General features: G+C 46.1%; 2 protein-coding genes across 2 annotated transcripts in view; one reads left to right on the top strand and one right to left on the bottom strand.

Moving 5' to 3' along the window:
- The window catches only part of WDR59 (WD repeat domain 59), an 82,246-nt gene extending 78,263 nt beyond the window's left edge, over positions 1-3,983 (bottom strand). Inside the window, 2 exon segments of the mRNA XM_061548746.1 lie at positions 147-196; positions 3,894-3,983. Of these exon segments, the coding sequence (XP_061404730.1) occupies positions 147-196; positions 3,894-3,947 (104 nt within the window). The 5' untranslated portion in view covers positions 3,948-3,983.
- A 1,767-nt stretch (positions 3,984-5,750) lies between these two features.
- HSPA13 (heat shock protein family A (Hsp70) member 13) lies at positions 5,751-17,253 on the top strand. Its single transcript, XM_061548743.1, has 8 exons — positions 5,751-6,313; positions 8,132-8,268; positions 9,330-9,536; positions 9,986-10,205; positions 10,605-10,775; positions 12,454-12,665; positions 14,469-14,603; positions 15,160-17,253. The coding sequence occupies exons 1-8, from the start codon at positions 6,289-6,291 to the stop codon at positions 15,379-15,381; spliced, it is 1,329 nt and encodes a 442-aa protein (XP_061404727.1). The 5' UTR covers positions 5,751-6,288; the 3' UTR covers positions 15,382-17,253.
- The last annotated feature ends 86 nt before the right edge of the window (positions 17,254-17,339 follow it).

Raw genomic sequence — 17,339 nt, 5'->3', positions numbered from 1 at the left:
AACTGACTGCTGCAATACCGTTATTGATTTCAATCAGTTATCGATCGCCTACGATTTCACCACATCACAAGGTTTCACTTGGTGAGTAAGAGCAATGGTGGGGTGCGATCGGGAGTGGCAGCCTCCTTGGCAGGAGTAGGCCTCACCCGGACAGCACAGCTGTTTGGCCTTGGCAGTCGACGGACATTGCGGTGGCCTGCAGAACAACAGCAGTGGGTCAGAAAACCACCATGACGACTGCAATCTCGTATGACAATAGTTACATTCACACAACGTTGCTGTCAAGAGGATGGAATATCAGTTGCACGTACATTACTTGGAAAGACACACTGCCTTATTGACACGCACGTTCAATAGAACTGCACACTGCCAAACGCGCACGCTTAATGAAACACAGAAAAGGGGTGGTCAGAAAGTAGTCAGAGGAGGACGTGTTACATGCTTCCACACAACAGGCAGTGCGTGACTAAACAACACCAATGGGATGCTGGCATAAGTTACACAAGCGGTCAGACCTCGTTTGGTTGACATACCCACGTGTGCTATGCTCATACACATAATAATAATCCAAACGTGATGTACATTATACATACAGTAGTGTACACAATGTAATAACATGCAGCAGCCACATTCCACTCTCAATCTCACCCTGCCGGCTGGGGCATTGTTGACACCGCAAACACGTGTTCACACATATAAATATTAGCTACTCACGCACAGAAATGATTAACACATACCAAAAAAAACCCAACAACAGACGAAGCAAACGACGACGTATTCTACAAGAGCTAATTATTAAGCAGTAACCGCATAGTGAAGAGGAGTAAGTTGTAGATAGCAAGATTGGCAGCCTTGTAATGTATTCGCTCACTCTCGAAGAGAACGACTCAGAGGCACGAGGAGGAGCCAGACAATGAGTACGGTGCCAACCACTGCCCAAAGCTCTACGGTCCTCTACATATTAAGGTGTTATCGGCCAATGAATGAGTGTTTTCTTTTTACGTGGAAGGGAAACCAGAGTGCCCAGATAAAAGCCACGCGAGCTCGGGGGAGACACTCTCATCTCATACAGACGGGTCAGGTAGAGTCCACGTTTTGCTCGAATGCATTTCCTTTCTACTGCACTTCCTCGACGCTCACGGGAAGTCTCGCAAACTTTTGCGGAATCCACCAACTCCGGGACCTTCAACAGCGCTGTATTGACAGGCGTACCCAAGTAGCCTCCCAATATCGCCCAGCTGTCCACACTTGAAGAAAAGTCAACGCAGACTCTTCTCAGGATGAGAAAAGGAGATGAAAAAAGTACAGTTCAATGGATGTAATAAACGTGGATATCGTCAACAAAGTAATGGGCCCCCTGTTATAAACCTGGCAACTTGGGTTGGATTCCGGGCCACAGTGTTGAGTGCTACATGAACCTCATCTCTGCTGCTGCACCTTCACCCCAAAAGGTGACCAGCGTGGGTGAAGTATCGTCAACAGACACCCCCATGGGCCAACGACGGTTCTGGAAGGCCCTCTCATCCAGCAAGTGGGTCGCAAAGGGGGCCACGAATTAATTATTTTAAATGTTTTGATTTAAAGCTTTCGCGACTGCAGGGATTCATATTCTTGGTTCTTTCGGTAAAGTCACGTAGAAGGGAAATAATAAAATGATACAAATATAAAACAATAAAAATTCTCACGACGTTTCGACTGCAAAGTTCAAATTTTCTTGCTGTGGATTTCACACCTGATGATGATTGCTTGTGTTGAGAATTTTTATTTTTTTTAATTTGTATTATTTTATTATTTCCCTTCTACGTGACTTTACCGAAAGAACCAAGAATATGTAAAATGTTATTCAGCAATGACCACGACCCCCACCCTCCCTACAGGCTTAACAGACTGTTGGGGCAAGTGTTGTTAGCGAGTAGCACCTATGAAGGGGGTGGGTGGTCAGCACCACGCCCGGCCGCCTTCGTCTCCCCAGTGGCGATGTTTACACACCGCACCAGGTACTCATTTTGAATGGAAAGGCCCAGGACTGGTTCAGAAAATCGTCACCGATGTTGGTGGCCGTGAGCGGGAATTGAACTCGGGTCGTATAGCGCAGCACACTTCCCCACTCCCCAATGTTTACATGACACACCAGAGTAGAGTACTGCAGAGAGCACACGCGTGTAACACGCAATGCACAGTGATGTACACACACACACGTGCAACACGCAATGCACAGTGCTGTACACACACACACGTGCAACACGCAATGCACAGTGATGTACACACACACACGTGCAACACGCAATGCACAGTGCTGTACACACACACACGTGCAACACGCAATGCACAGTGCTGTACACACACACACACGTGCAACACGCAATGCGCAGTGCTGTACACACACACACGTGCAACACACAATGCACAGTGCTGTACACACACACACACGTGCAACACGCAATGCACAGTGCTGTACACACACACACACGTGCAACACGCAATGCACAGTGCTGTACACACACACACACACGTGCAACACGCAATGCACAACACGGGGCAATGCACAGTGATGTACACACACCCACGTGCAAACACGCAATGCACCGTGCTGTACACACACACACACGTGCAACACGCAATGCACAGTTGATGTACACACACACACGTGCAACACGCAATGCACAGTGCTGTACACACACACACACGTGCAACACGCAATGCAGCAGTGCTGTACACACACACAACACGGCAACACGACAATGCCACAGTGCTGTACACACACACAACGTGCAACACGCAATGCACAGTGCTGTCACACACACACACACGTGCAACACGCAATGCACAGTGCTGTACACACACACACGTGCAACACACAATGCACAGTGCGGTAACACACACCACGTGCAACACGCAATGCACAGTGCTGACAACACACACACGTGCAACACGCAATGCACAGTGCTGTACACACACACACGTGCAACACACAATGCACAGTGCTGTACACACACACACGTGCAACACGCAATACACAGTGCTGTACACACACACACGTGCAACACGCAATGCACAGTGCTGTACACACACACACGTGTAACACGCAGTGCACAGTGCTGTACACACACACACGTGCAACACGCAATGCACAGTGCTGTACACACACACACACGTGCAACACACAATGCACAGTGCTGTACACACACACACGTGCAACACGCAATGCACAGTGCTGTACACACACACACACGTGCAACACACAATGCACAGTGCTGTACACACACACACGTGCAACACGCAATACACAGTGCTGTACACACACACACACGTGCAACACACAATGCACAGTGCTGTACACACACACACGTGCAACACGCAATGCACAGTGCTGTACACACACACACGTGCAACACGCAATGTAGTTCTGTACACACACACACACGCACTGTGCTTTAAGTCACAAGCACACACAACGGCACAGAATATGCATTTGACTAAATTGCGTGAACACCGACGCGCCGCGTGATTGTGTTTACAAATCGCAACGCTGTTCGCCTACGGGTGAGAAGGGCCCCCCCCCCGTTTGCAATGAAACCCGCCAATGGTCGGGCCGAGCACAGAGCCGTGCCGAGCCGAGCCGTGCCGAGCCGAGCCGAGCCGTGCCGTGCCGAGCCGAGCCGTGCCGAGCACAGAGCCGAGCCGAGCCGTGCCGAGCCGTGCCGAGCCGAGCCGTGCCAGGAAGGGGAGCCGGTCTCCGTGCGACCCCCGCCGCCTCTACCGCACCGGCTCCTCCTTGCCTCTACCAACTCGCCACCCCACACCGCCCATCGCCCACCCAGCAAAAAGTAGTTGCGAGACGTTCATTTAAGAGTGAGGCAACGCGGCGAATGGGCGCTGTGAGCTCGGGTGACCTGCGCGTCCCTGTACTCGACCACGACGTTCTCGCAACTCCAGCGCGCCGCCATCGCTTCTTGTTGTTGGTGGCTGCTGGTGGTGGTGGCGGAATCGATTCGGGTGATATACGCTGCGGTGATTATCACGATTCGATTCCTACGTGGGCGAATGGCTCGGATCGGAATCGTGTGTGACGCGGCGAAGCGCGGAGTTTTGGAATCGACGAATCGTCATTTGACCGGTCAGGATCTGTTCATGCTGGAAGGAATCTGATGAGCTGTGAAGCTCTTAGTGGCAGATGTCAAGTAAGGGGAGGCGGGTTAGAACGTTAACAACAACAACAAGCAGTACAAAAACACTATGGGAGTGCAAAGTATATGAAACAAAGCACTTAATAATATACAGATAAACAAAGCACTTAATAATATACAGATAAACAAAGCACTTAATAATATACAGATAAAACTAAATTTGAGTTTGCCAGGTCATTCATCTTCTTGGTTCTTTCGGTAAAGTCACGTAGAAGGGAAGTAATACAATAATATAAATAAAACAATACTATTTTTATTATTTTATTACTTCCCTTCCACGTGACTTTACCGAAAGAACCAAGATGAATCCCTGCAGTCACGAAAGCTTTAAATCAGGTCATTACTCTTTGGTTCTTTCGGTAAAGTCACGTATAAAGAGAAAATAATAAATTAAATACTAGCATACGACGTTTCGATTGCAACACAAACAATCATCATCAGGTATAAATGAAATAGAAACATAAATCTAGTATACTTAGAAATGTAATGTAATACAACAGAGAGTCGGATAACATAACAGTCAACACCCTACCTGGTTGATTACGTTCTTCCTGAGAATGCTAAATTTGAGAGAGAGATTAAACACAGAACCGGGTCATGCCCACCGAGCTATGAAGCTTCTCTTTTCAGAAGGGAATCTGGCCACAAATGAGAGCTCAACGAAGTGGCCTCTGAACGTTTGGAAATGTAAAGTCCCCGGGGTTTCCCCTCCACATTCTGCAATATTTTGCTGTCTTTTCTTGGATTTTCTGTTTGCACAAAGTCACACAGTCACGTTTAGATGTTTTAGTTTTTTGTTTGTTGTGGTTGCACCCGATTCAAGAACCGAATGGCTCACAGGGCTATACCTAATACATGGACTTGAACTTGAACATTTCGGGGTATTTGGCTGCGATACATTTCCACGTGATGAGCCATTTCGTTGAGCCATATCATTTGTGATTTCCATGTCGCTTCTGACATAACTCAGTGGGGCCTTACACGTTAACATTAAAAATATATATATAAATAGTTTATATATAGTACAGCATACCTGTCAACCCCTTATCAGTGCCCTATCTTATTACAGACCAAATCAGACCTTAGTGGTTACCACGTTCCCCTTATACATCTCAACGTTCATCCTACAAAGTGCCATCCCATTATAAGGGAGAAACACAAACAAATAGACAATCACCACCACTACTCACCACTAGTACACTCCCCACTACATACCTGTCAACCCCTTGTCAGTGCCCCCTACCTTAATCAGACCAATTAAGACCTTATTGGTCACCACGTGCCCTTATAAATCCCAACGTTCATCCTACAAAACACCATCATAAGGGAGAAACACAAAGAAATATACAACACATGTTTTTTTGCCCGTATTGAAACGGTTGCACGCCGTGTGGACCTGCAATCTCAATTCCCCTGTTAGAAGAACACGTGGTCAAGTGCAATGCCTAGGAGCTGTCAAAAATTTAATTACGAAACGCGCTTTGGTTGTTGCGCGTGTTGACACGGCACGTGGCGGGACCCGTAGCGCGTTGGCGCCGACGTCACCCGCCCACGTGCGGACGTCGTCACCGGGCAGGAAGCGACGCTCACTCCTCGGGGGGCCACCGATACCGAGCGGCTTATCGATATCGGGTGGCTTATCGATATCGGGTGGCTTATCGATATCAGGCGGTCTCGCGCGACTACCGATCTCGAGAGGTCTCACACGGCTACCGATCTCAAGCGGCTCAACGCGGCTATCGATCTCGGGTGGTCTCACGGCTACCGATCTCGGGCGATCTCGAGCCGCTATCGATCTCGGGTGGCTTATCGATATCAGACGGTCTCACACGGCTACCGATCTCGGGTGATCTCGCACGGCTACCGATCTCGAGCCGCTATCGATCTCGGGTGGCTTATCGATATCAGACGGTCTCACACGGCTACCGGTCTCGGGTGATCTGGAGCTGCTACCGATCTCGGGTGGTCTCACGGGGCTATCGATCTCGGGTGGCTTATCGATATCAGACGGTCTCACGTGGCTACCGATCCCGGGAGGCAGTAACTCGCCCTCTTCTTCTTCCTTCCCACACTCGGCGTGAAGCCGGTGGAGACTTGAGCCATGGCTGGCGAGTACACCATGCTAGGTATGTATTGTGGATAAGGCCTTATTGCCCGAAACGTCGTCTATTACATGTGTTTTATTGTTCCTTTCAAGGCGGCGTTGTTGACGAGTGTGTTGATGCGTTGTTTTGTTATGCTGTGCTTGTGCACTACTGCCTACGCAGCAGCAGCAACAGCATCGCCACACAGAGTGTGCATTGTATCTAACGCAGCCGTGACACGTGTCACGGCTGCGTTAGAGCCTGTCAACGTGCTCCTAACGAGACGTCTCTCTCTCGCTAATGACGCGTGTCAATGCCCGATGTCTCTCCTGCTCCAAACTCCCTGAGCGTTTCCAGAGTCGCGCAGGCATCTCCAACACACTTCTACGTGTTCACACTGCTAGGACTGCTCAGAAATCCCTGTGCCCTGGTGTCCTTACGAGGTTCCACCCTTGGCCCAACTGCGCTTCATTATATATGCTTCAAGTTGGCAATATCAGCTACGGGTTTCATGTCGACCATTCAGTCCTTCATGCCGATGACACCCGGCTCAATATAGTCAACGACTCCCTGAACTCGACCGCCGTAGTCCACTCTCAATATCTTTCCTTGACGCCGTCTCATCTTGAGTCTTCCAACTTTTATATAGAGAAATTGACAAAAACTTAAGTACAAACTCGTTAGAAAATATTTAATTTAGAAAAAAAAAGTCGACCTCTTGACATCACACTGGAAACATGCGAGACCCATTGCGTGCACACTGATGCCTTAAGCTCTCGTTCTTTACACATCTGGACATCTGTGAAGAAATTATAGCTCATCGGATTTCCCCAGTACAAACAGATTATGATGTCAACTCTGCCCTCCTCGGTATGCGCAACATCTAACTCATTCGTCATTTCCTCCAAACGGTTGTGGCCGAAACCCTCCTCATCCTTAATTACATCCTGACTTACTCGTATGGCTGGTGTTGAGCAACAGCTGTAATTTTACACAGGTGTTGGAGCCAGATAAATACTCTCGGGAGTAGTGGAGTGTATCGTGACATAGCCTATTGCACTTGTTATATCGGTTATCACATGTGCTTGTATATAGCCTGTAATGTATCAAGTCCCTCTTACATGTGTCAGGCGTAATGGCTATTTACACGTCACATTACCAATTTCGTGTCAGATGTTATAGACATTTTCTCATGTTGCCTCATGCAAAAGACCCAAACATAGCCTGTGACGCACCTCTGTGTAAAATCACCGCTGTTGTTCGTGTGTGCAGCCTTGTCATGTTTGTAGTACCATTTGCCCTATATGTCACATTACCTTTTGCATGTGTTCCATGTTTGTGCCTTTTACACTTGCTTCTCTAAATAGCCTTGCAATATCTGTGCTTTGCAGTCTCTATGAAAAATAACCCACGTTGTACTTTGGATTATTAATGTAGTGCCTTTCACGTGACACTCATCAGGTGCATTACACTTTACATCCCTGTAATGTCTGCAGTTTATGCTACCCGTGTCACACTTAACCGTGTGGAATGTCGTGCGTATTCAATGCACTTCTCTATATCTAACCAGTGCCATTGACGTATCACATTTACCTTTACCTTAACTGGGACGTGTACTGTCACAAAATAATTCCCGATACGTATCTTGATACAAAACTAATATTGGTAATTTGATGTTAGGATATGGTTATTCTGTATTGTGCAAATGTTGAGCCGTTGGTTTCCATTTGGCTAAACTCTCCCAGAGCATGACATCTTGACAAGACTACGAACATTAATTTGCTAAAGCATAAAAAATGAAGATATGTGGTCAATGTCCCCAGCATTGTCACGTCATCGCAATTGTGTCTCCTTTTACAGGCATGGCAGTCTTGGCCCTGCTCCTTGCCGGTTACCTTGGACAGCAGTACCTGCCCCCACCAAAGCCTCGAATCGTTGGTATCGACCTGGGCACCACGTACTGCTCAATCGGGGTGTACCATGCTGGAGTGGGGGAGGTGTGTTATTTCGTATGAAAACCGTTACTGCTTCAGCATATGGACAATCACTAACATTCACAGTAGAGATATTTTTACACATTTTAGAATTCTCGTTCTCCTTAACTCTCCCAAATACATTTGAAAAAGTAAGGGTATTTATATTTTACCGCCTTAAGTGAAATTAGTAACTATGCCATACATTTTTCAAGTACTTGACACTTAAATGAACACTACTTCCTGAAGAAAAACAGAAATTTGAACCCACTATGTGCTATACAGGAATGGATCTACCTGAAGGCACCTGAGTTTGTCATTAAATGTTGGAGGGAACAATTAAGTCCAACAGAATACCCTCTGATGGCAGCGCAAATATAGTTATGGACAGAGCAATCCGTCAATATATTTATGTTATTTCTTAAACATGAGGCGTTCCGGTCAATTTATTTTGTAGCTGTGGGTCATTCGTAAAAACCTTAATGAGTAATAAATACTATGAGGATATCCTTTTGGAACATTGGGAGAAAAACTTTGGAGAATTGTCTCATTTAGGTGTATGTGAATGGCCACCAAAATGAAACCAGATTGGACAATCCAGAAAATGCACCAATGAGTAAGGAAATTTACAAAAGTCTTCATTTGGAATGAATGACCGATTAAGTTGAATATCTCGTTTTGTGGAAATAATACAAATTGTCCCAGGAAATTCCACATGTACAAATTTCACACTCTTGGGTCAAACACATTAGCTGTCCAGCCTCCTGCAGGCATCTTGATCAGCAGATGCGATTCATTAAACCTACAGCGCCACACCCAGTCACATTTGTCTCCCCAATGTTCCCATGTCAATGTATAATTTCCACTCCAGGTACTCGTATTAGACTTAGTCCACACAGGGCAGACGAAGTAACTGTGGCTCATTCGTAAACATCTATATTGCAGGTTTGTACCATACCACCTTAACAAGCAATGCAAATCACCATCAGTCATGAACGGAAACACAGGACACAAACGCAGCCACTTTGCTCGTAGATGGGAGTGTTGTACTCAGGCATGGTTGGTTATATCCGCACGGCGCGCAGGTGGAGGTACTGGCCGACGCGGACGGGCGACGCGCCTTCCCCAGCGTCGTGGCCGCGGGCCCCGACGGCCATGTCCTTGCCGGCTTTCCCGCGCTGCAGCAGGCGGCCGACAACCCGCACGCCACGCTCTACGACGCCAAGCGCTTCATCGGGCGCGCTTTCTCACCTGGCGAGCTGGAGCGCGAGGCCGGGCGCTACCAGTTCACGGTGAGTGCTGGCTTCGTGCGTAACGACGGAAGCTCCCCCCCCTCCTCCCTGTGATTAGCGTGGGAATATGATTTGATTAGCGAATAAATTATTTCGTGTTATGTTTGTACTCGCTTGGTTATATTCTGTGCTGCACTGTTTAGTCTTGGCAAGATCTTATGTGGTGCTTGCGCCGTTCCATATTATCTGTATTTGCCTATCTTGTTTCCGTAGCCTGCAAGTAACATTTGCATGTTTATTCGTGAATCGTATGCAGTAGATGATTACGAACGTGAATTGATGCACATATCGTGAGCATAAGAATCGACTTCCCGGTGACATCATCTGTGACAAGAGAATGTACCTAGCTGAAGAGCTGGCACACATTAACCAATGAATGAATGAGCCGAGATTCATGAATGGATGTCTGTAACGAAGCAAGTCGATGATGTGGTCGTGCGGCTTGGCAGGTGCGACAGGTATCCGGGGAGGTGGTGTTCGTGCTGCGGGGACACGGGGGTGCGGAGCAGACCGTCACCCCGGAGTGGGTGGGCGCGCAGATGTTGGATCAGCTGCGTCTCCTGGCCGAGGAGCGACTGGGCCTGCCTGTGCGGTACGCCGTGCTCGCTGTGCCCGCAGAGTTTGACGAACGACAGCGCAACAGCACCATCAAGGCGGCAACCATGGCTGGTACGAGAGTTGTCTTACGGGCGAGAGTTGCTGTGTGTGTCGCATGCTGGCACTATGGATAGTACAGAAGATTATTGCAGCAGAGGTTTGTATATCTATAGAGATTTAACTGTCGACGTCCAAAATTTTTTATTCAATATATCAATTCCAAATGGGTGATGGTCTGAGTCATTTAATGACCGAAATTTAAACTATGCATTCTTGCAATTGCGAGTCGAGTGCTCTAAGATCATCGCTGTGTATACCGATTGATAATGGCGCTTAATGTATGCAGCCATCCACCAACACCACAGCAACCTTTACCATGGGAATAGCTGCCCTCTATCCTCGTGAGATGAAAATGCACCCAACTATTGCCCACGTACACGGAGAGGGGCATGTGGCCGTGTGCGCACGCAGGCCTGGAGGTGCTGCGCGTGGTGAACGAGCCGACGGCTGCTGCGCTGGCGTACGGCCTGCACGAGGAGGAGAGCGTCAGCTCCGTGCTGGTCGTCGACCTCGGCGGTGGCACCACGGACGTGTCGCTGCTCACCAAGCAGGGTGGCATGTTCTTCACACGCGCTATGGCGGGTACGTGCCACCTCTCCCACACGCGCGCGCACACAATACTGACAGCATGGTGTATGCCCAGCCAGCTTTGTCTCCCAGCATTTTGGGCAGCCGTTAATCAGAGAGCCCATTGAATTACAATCCAGCATTTAAACCCAAAAGGCATTACAGGTGTACTCACAACCATTTAGAGCAATATACAAAAATAAAATAGGCCTCAAAGTTTGTGGTCTGATAGTACATTAGCATGTGTGCATACTAATTTATCTAAAATATCATCTTTAAATTTCTGCTTTAAATTTGGAGTTTTCAAGGCGATTTTTAGCCTAGCCTGCACACAGGATATACCGAAAATGCATCTCAAATGTAGTCCTAGCCTGATCAGAATCAACAGTGAACCTTACTGTGACCTATTCAGCAACATCATCGCACACGTGCAACAATCCTGTTGAACTCACCACGGTCCAGGTGGAAGAGACTTCCTGTGCAACAAACTGTGGCGCTGTTGGGATTTTTACAGCTCAATGTGTGATCTTGCGAGCCTCTCCTTAACCACTAATTGCGCTCTTGGAAACAGGCAGCATGCCATAACTGCGATAATAGGTTAATTAAAACTGGTTCCACCAGCATTCACCCGTAACCACAGCAGTAACGGTGTAATGGGCTCTAATAAAAGTCGCAAATTAACCTGCTCGGTAGTCCTTTGATGTTTTAAATTGTTTGAGTTACCAGGGCACATTTTGTTGGCTTCTTAATGATTGTGTATACCATAAGACCCCAGGCGAGCTGGGTTCGGGGAGCCCTGGTCCAGCGATGTGAAAAGTCTGGCAAGCTGCTACAATAATGAAAAAAGCCTATAAGTCATGAACATAATATACTAACACATAACCAACATTATAAAACATAAAAAAGCACGTGGAAAGTGTTTTAGAATTAATGTTTAGAGATTTTACTTTGGTTTTTAATGTTAGATATTTGAGTCCGTTATTGTATTTATGGTGTGTGCTGCAATGGACTCGCAGTCGGCCTGGATTTATGCTATCCGAAAAGTTAAACAATTAACACAAAAACGGAATAACAGGAGAAAAAACTGAATGAAAATATATAAACGGAGAGTTACGTACGTATGTTGAACCTTCTTTCACACTCTACGTGGCAAACCGTGCTAATCGGAGGTGCGGGGGAAAGACAACAAACTAAATCCAAAAAGCAGTCCTCAAGAAGTGAGTTTTCCATCGAGATATCAAAGTGCATAGCTCCCGTGGCTTCCGAATATCAGAAGGAAGAGCGTTCCAGACAGCCGCAGAAGCACATCTACAAAGCAAGAGAGACAGAACCACAGAGCCCATTAGCGCGATTGCCTTCGTACAGTGGGAAACATACATACATATGGATCTACAAATCGCGCGCAAACTGAATTTGTGCGCCAACTGAAATGTGTTGTCCATGTGAGTGTGTGTTGCGTGTGTATCCATGCATTGTACATGCATCTGTGTGGCGTTTTGCATCACGATGTTTGTACAGTGTGGGTGGGAAATCCCTGTACACTTTTATGTCTACCACTCCATATCGGCTTTTAAGACATGGATATCGGAACTTCCCATCCACCTTGTGTGCATTGGAACATATTTTCGAATGTGTGTTGCATCAATCTACCTGTGCTTGCATTCCCTTCCCCCGTCCACCCACACCCGTGCAGGTAACAATCACCTGGGCGGGCAAGACTTCACACAGCGGCTGGTGGAGCACCTGACGGGGCGGCTGGCGGACCGGCACGGTGGTGGCCGACCCTGGGGCCGCGCAGACACGCAGCTCCTACGCGAGGCGGCCGAGATGGCCAAGCTGGAGCTGACGCACAACGACAGGGCACGCGTGTCGCTCCGCCTTTCGCTGGCGTTCACGCCCGACAATGTACGGAGCTCACAGCTATTGCATATTTACTCTCAACTAAACTTTAGACTCCTCTTCTTGGTTCTTTCGGTAAAGTCACGTAGAAGAAAAATAATAAAACATAATAAAATACCATTCTCACGACGTTTCGGCCACAACGCAAGCAGCCATTCTCAGGTGAAGAACAGGTCTGTCGGAAAGACAGCGTCCGACAGACCTGTTCTTCACCCGAGGACGGCTGCTTGCGTTGTGGCCGAAACGTCGTGAGAATAGTATTTTATTATGTTTTATTTGTATTATTTTATTTCCCTTCTACGTGACTTTACCGAAAGAACCAAGAAGATGAATCTCTGCAGTCACGGAAGCTTTAAATCGAAATTAAACTATAGACTATTTTTATTTTACCATAGCTCTTTTTCAAAAGCGACCTGGCCACAAATGATGGCTCAACGAAGTGGCTTGTCATGTGGAAATTCACAGCATACAAAAATGCGTGTTTCTAAACTGTGGAGGGAAAAACCGGAGGATCCGAAGAAAAATGCACGCGACTACAGGGAGAACATGCAAACTCCAAATATACAGGCGTCAGTGTTGGGAACCAACCATGACCTCCTGCATACTAGGCAAGGTAGTTAACATCTTGCCACTGTGGCGCCTCTACTCGTCATGCCCGCCCCTGCTGTGTACATAAGGAGACTGCTGTGCACCGGGGAGTGCACGTGCTACTTTTCGGTCTCAAGTTAAAAGTCAATTTATGGACAAACATCTTTAATACATCAGAAGTAGTAAGATGGTTAGAAAAATATCTTGATTCAGTCATTGATCAAGAGATGTTTCAAATGGGTAAGCGCAACTAACAATCACGCCATTAAAAATTAGCCAATGTCTGTCCTGCGTGTGACGTCACTCCACGTCGACTAGCCCCAATTATTAATAATCATGAGCAGGTGACATCCTCCAAATGGACCCCCCCCTCCATTAATAATTAGTGACGTCACTCCACATGGGGATGTGAGGCACCTCCCCCCTCCTCAGCATCAACTTATAACCCTCACTACAAAGAACCCTCGCGTCAGGCGATTTCCGTAATGCTATTGAGACAGAAGTAAAAAGGACGTCGTGATGAACAAGGGATTATAGCCTTTAAATAAAATAAGTGTCACCGCAGCCTTACAAACTGCACACGAATTGATGCAATGAATAGCGTCGCGGCCTGATTTTCGCTTGCAAGTTTCAGATTTACTGCAATACACTTGTCCTTGGATGGGCAAAAGGCCCTTTAAAACATTTTTCATGCATTACCAATACTTTCTCAAATTATAAGCACAATGATGAACGTCTGTCAATAAATCAGTTGTGATATTAATGTTAATCAAAGCAGCAACTGGTGCCGTGGCAGTGATGGACTATCATTTGGAAGGTAGAGTTCACATCCCAGTTGGAGGTGGACCTGGTCCATCCTTCCAGACTTGATAAGAGGACGGCTTTTTAGGACATCAAATGTTTCAGAACTGTCACGAGACTGGTTCCAAAGGGCGACCAATAGAGATGAACAACAAAATTTGATGAAAAAGTTAACTGTAGTGGCAGTTGAAATGCCAAAAATATCACCCTTTATTAATATCACTGCCTTCAATAGGAAATATATAATAGCCTGACATTGAGCAATAGGCCTTCAGAGCAGTGTTCTGATTATATTGTCAGTGTTATTGATGAATGTGAATTTGTTCATATTTGTGAGCTTATACACAATTGTAAAGTTTCTTAGCTTTTAGCAGCATAACAAGACAAGTTTGGAGTAACACTTGATCCCTTTGTCCCCAGGGCACACATCACACTGTGGAGATGGATGAGACGGTGACACGCCAGGAGTTCGAATCACTGAATGAAGACCTCTTCCAGAAGGTTATGGAGCCAATTGTGGAGGTGCTGAGGTCTGGGAGGCTTGTCGCAAAGCAGGTCAGCACCAGAACCCCCCAGAGCCATGCAAAACAGTGCAGGGGTGGAATCTTCAAACCTGCAGGGAACTCTGCTTTCCAAAAGGATACATGCTCAGGGACTTTGATGTACGTAGGACAACCATCAAGGGGCCTAAGGCAACTGGGATGGACTTTGTTGTCTCTTCTAAAAGATAAGGGAAGCAATGAAACCCAAAGGTCTACTAAAGCAATTTGATCATTAGTCAAGAGAGTTGTGGGTTAATCGGGACAGTAATTTTACTGTTTTATTTTGGGTAATTTAATATATTAGAGTTTGGACAAACTGAACTAATGGCCAACTTTTGGAGATGCCACTGGGACTTTGACGAGCAATTGTGGCATCTGCTTTGACATCTATGTTGTGCTTCCAATTGTTTTTGTTTGAAGGACCCATGGTGAAATATTAAAATATTAATCTTGCAAACCAGACTTTTACACGTGCAAAGGCAGCTCACTTGAGATTCTCGACCAGTTGTATTTGGATCATGACTCGTTCCGTCTTCTCGGAATGTGTCCCCAATCTGCCCCTTCCCCAGGTCGACCGCGTTGTACTGGTGGGCGGCTCGACGCGCATCCCGCGTGTTCGCCGCATGCTGGCCGACTACTTCGGCTCGGAGCCCGACACGAGGGTGGACCCCGAGCTGGCTGTGGTGACAGGCGTGGCCGTGCAGGCCGGTGTGTTGGCAGGGGCATGGCCTTTGAGGGTGGGAGCCCTGGATATTCCCAATAAGCACTTGCGCAAGGTGACGGTGACATGACCAAGCGATGGACTTGGCATATCCTCGTCACCGTGCTGGCGATGGCAGTTCTACAGACAGGAGGGAACTAAAGGGCTCAAGTAATTAATAACATTGTCCTCGTGTTAGCTCTATTTAAAATATCTTTGAGTGGCAGGGGAGGTTCTTAAATTGAAGGCAGTGAATCACGAGGGCGAATTAGTCAATTTTCTCTGGCAATCCTCACCGGCAACGCAATTATGAGCAACTATAGCAACTTGGTTCGGCAGTGACAGGAGATTTGTCAATAAAGTCTTGAAAACTATGGTTCATGTGCAATAATTGGTATACAAAGTGCACCTAACTTTTGATCGTCATGTGAACTGCCTTTCATTGATTGGAAAGTGCCATCCCAGTTTCCCACTCGGGGGAGCAATGGTCAAATTGTTGAGATTTGGGCAAATCCATGTTTTTAAATGGAAAATTATACAGCAACTATTGCCAGTGAAAATTGACAATTTCTTTTCATTGCATTATGGCCATTAAATGAATTTGAGCACTCCCCTTGGCATCATCAACCATTTGCCGTTTATATAATTGCCATTTGGGGAAACTTGAAAAAACTAACAATGACAGATGTGTTTCTAAGTATTTTTATCATGAGGCCTCCTTTGCCAGTAGCAAAATATAATAGGTTTTTTACCCTTTTTTCTGGCTACAAAACCGACACCTTTTTACAAGGAATCAAGTTTGCATTAACCACAATACCTTGCAGTCAAAATGCAAATAAAAAAACTGATAATGTATGCAGTCCTTGAAATGTATTGGTCCATACCAGACAGCTTTTTTTTCTCTGGTGTGGACCAATCAATTTCAAGGACAATGCATACATTATCAGTGTTTTTTGTATGCATTGACTGCAGGTATTGTGGTTAATGCAAACATGATTCCTTGTTAAAAGGTGTCAGTTTTGTTGCCAGAAAAAATGGAAAAAAACCTATTAAGTATTTTCATATCTACCCAGTGTCATTGTCAAAACAGTCTGATTTTTGTCAAACCCCTTTACAGCCATTTGCATCTCAGGATCTGGTGTGCCGGTTCCATTACTTCTCGTGACCAATTGTGATTTTGGTTGCAAGGGTACACACGATATACGTGTTATCTCGTGGCAAAATATGGAAACACAAAGACCACAATTCTGCTGCATTGAATCCATCACTTTTCCATCTCCACTTTCACTGCAAGGTAACACATTTGACATACAATGGCTGTAAAAGGGGTTAATACAATTACAACGCAACAATACTTGCACAGTGTATACTGCGGTTATGGATTCTCCACAGCCAACAGTGTTTTACTTCATGGGATGAGCGAGTAGCAGCAGCAGCGGTATAATACACAACGTGCAATCTTACCATAGTGGAGCTGTCCCTCGGCTACTGTGTAGGAGTTGGACGTCTCGATCACATTCTCACAAATACACTGAAATGTAAGTTTCAGTGAGCAATGCGATCCTTTAAAGATGGAATAAATAAGTGAGGCCATGTGTGCTGTTCAATAAACAAGTGCGTACAGTATTTTGAAATGAACAGCATTAAATGGCCACTGTTGGTCGATGGTCCATATTGTTTGTTTTGTTATTTGTACACAGAACCTGCATATCGTGAGGTGAAGATAAGTTTTCTGGAAGTGCATATTTATAACCTTTAAGTTAATTCACGATTATTATCGTCATTGAATGTGATCAAAAACAGTTGTTTGTCTTATGGAAACGCGTTAATTTAAAACTTGGTGGCCATATTGTAAAAAATAACTAGGCACTGATTTGAAAATTATCGAAGTGTATGAATATCGTATTTATTATGATATTTTTGTACAATAACTGGAACATTCCATTAAAGCGATTCAGATGTATCATAGTTGTCATGCATTTCATTTACTTATCTGTATTGTGTGGTTTTTTGTGTAGTTATGGTACAATAAAACCATTAGTAGGGACA

Source organism: Lethenteron reissneri, chromosome 9, assembly GCF_015708825.2.
Source record: "Lethenteron reissneri isolate LAM-NWPU_2019-01 chromosome 9, ASM1570882v1, whole genome shotgun sequence".
NCBI classification, from domain to species: Eukaryota; Metazoa; Chordata; class Hyperoartia; order Petromyzontiformes; family Petromyzontidae; genus Lethenteron; species Lethenteron reissneri.
Note: the sequence above shows the minus strand (reverse complement) of the source record. Positions and strands in the feature narration are given on the sequence as shown.

Bases quoted from the DNA above. Each gene is read 5' to 3' on its own strand.
- HSPA13 (XM_061548743.1), top strand. From the start codon at position 6,289: ATGGCTGGCGAGTACACCATGCTAG. The intron at 6,314-8,131 runs GTATGTATTGTG...CTCCTTTTACAG, and splicing joins TGGCGAGTACACCATGCTAG to GCATGGCAGTCTTGGCCCTG. The intron at 10,776-12,453 runs GTACGTGCCACC...ACACCCGTGCAG, and splicing joins CTTCACACGCGCTATGGCGG to GTAACAATCACCTGGGCGGG.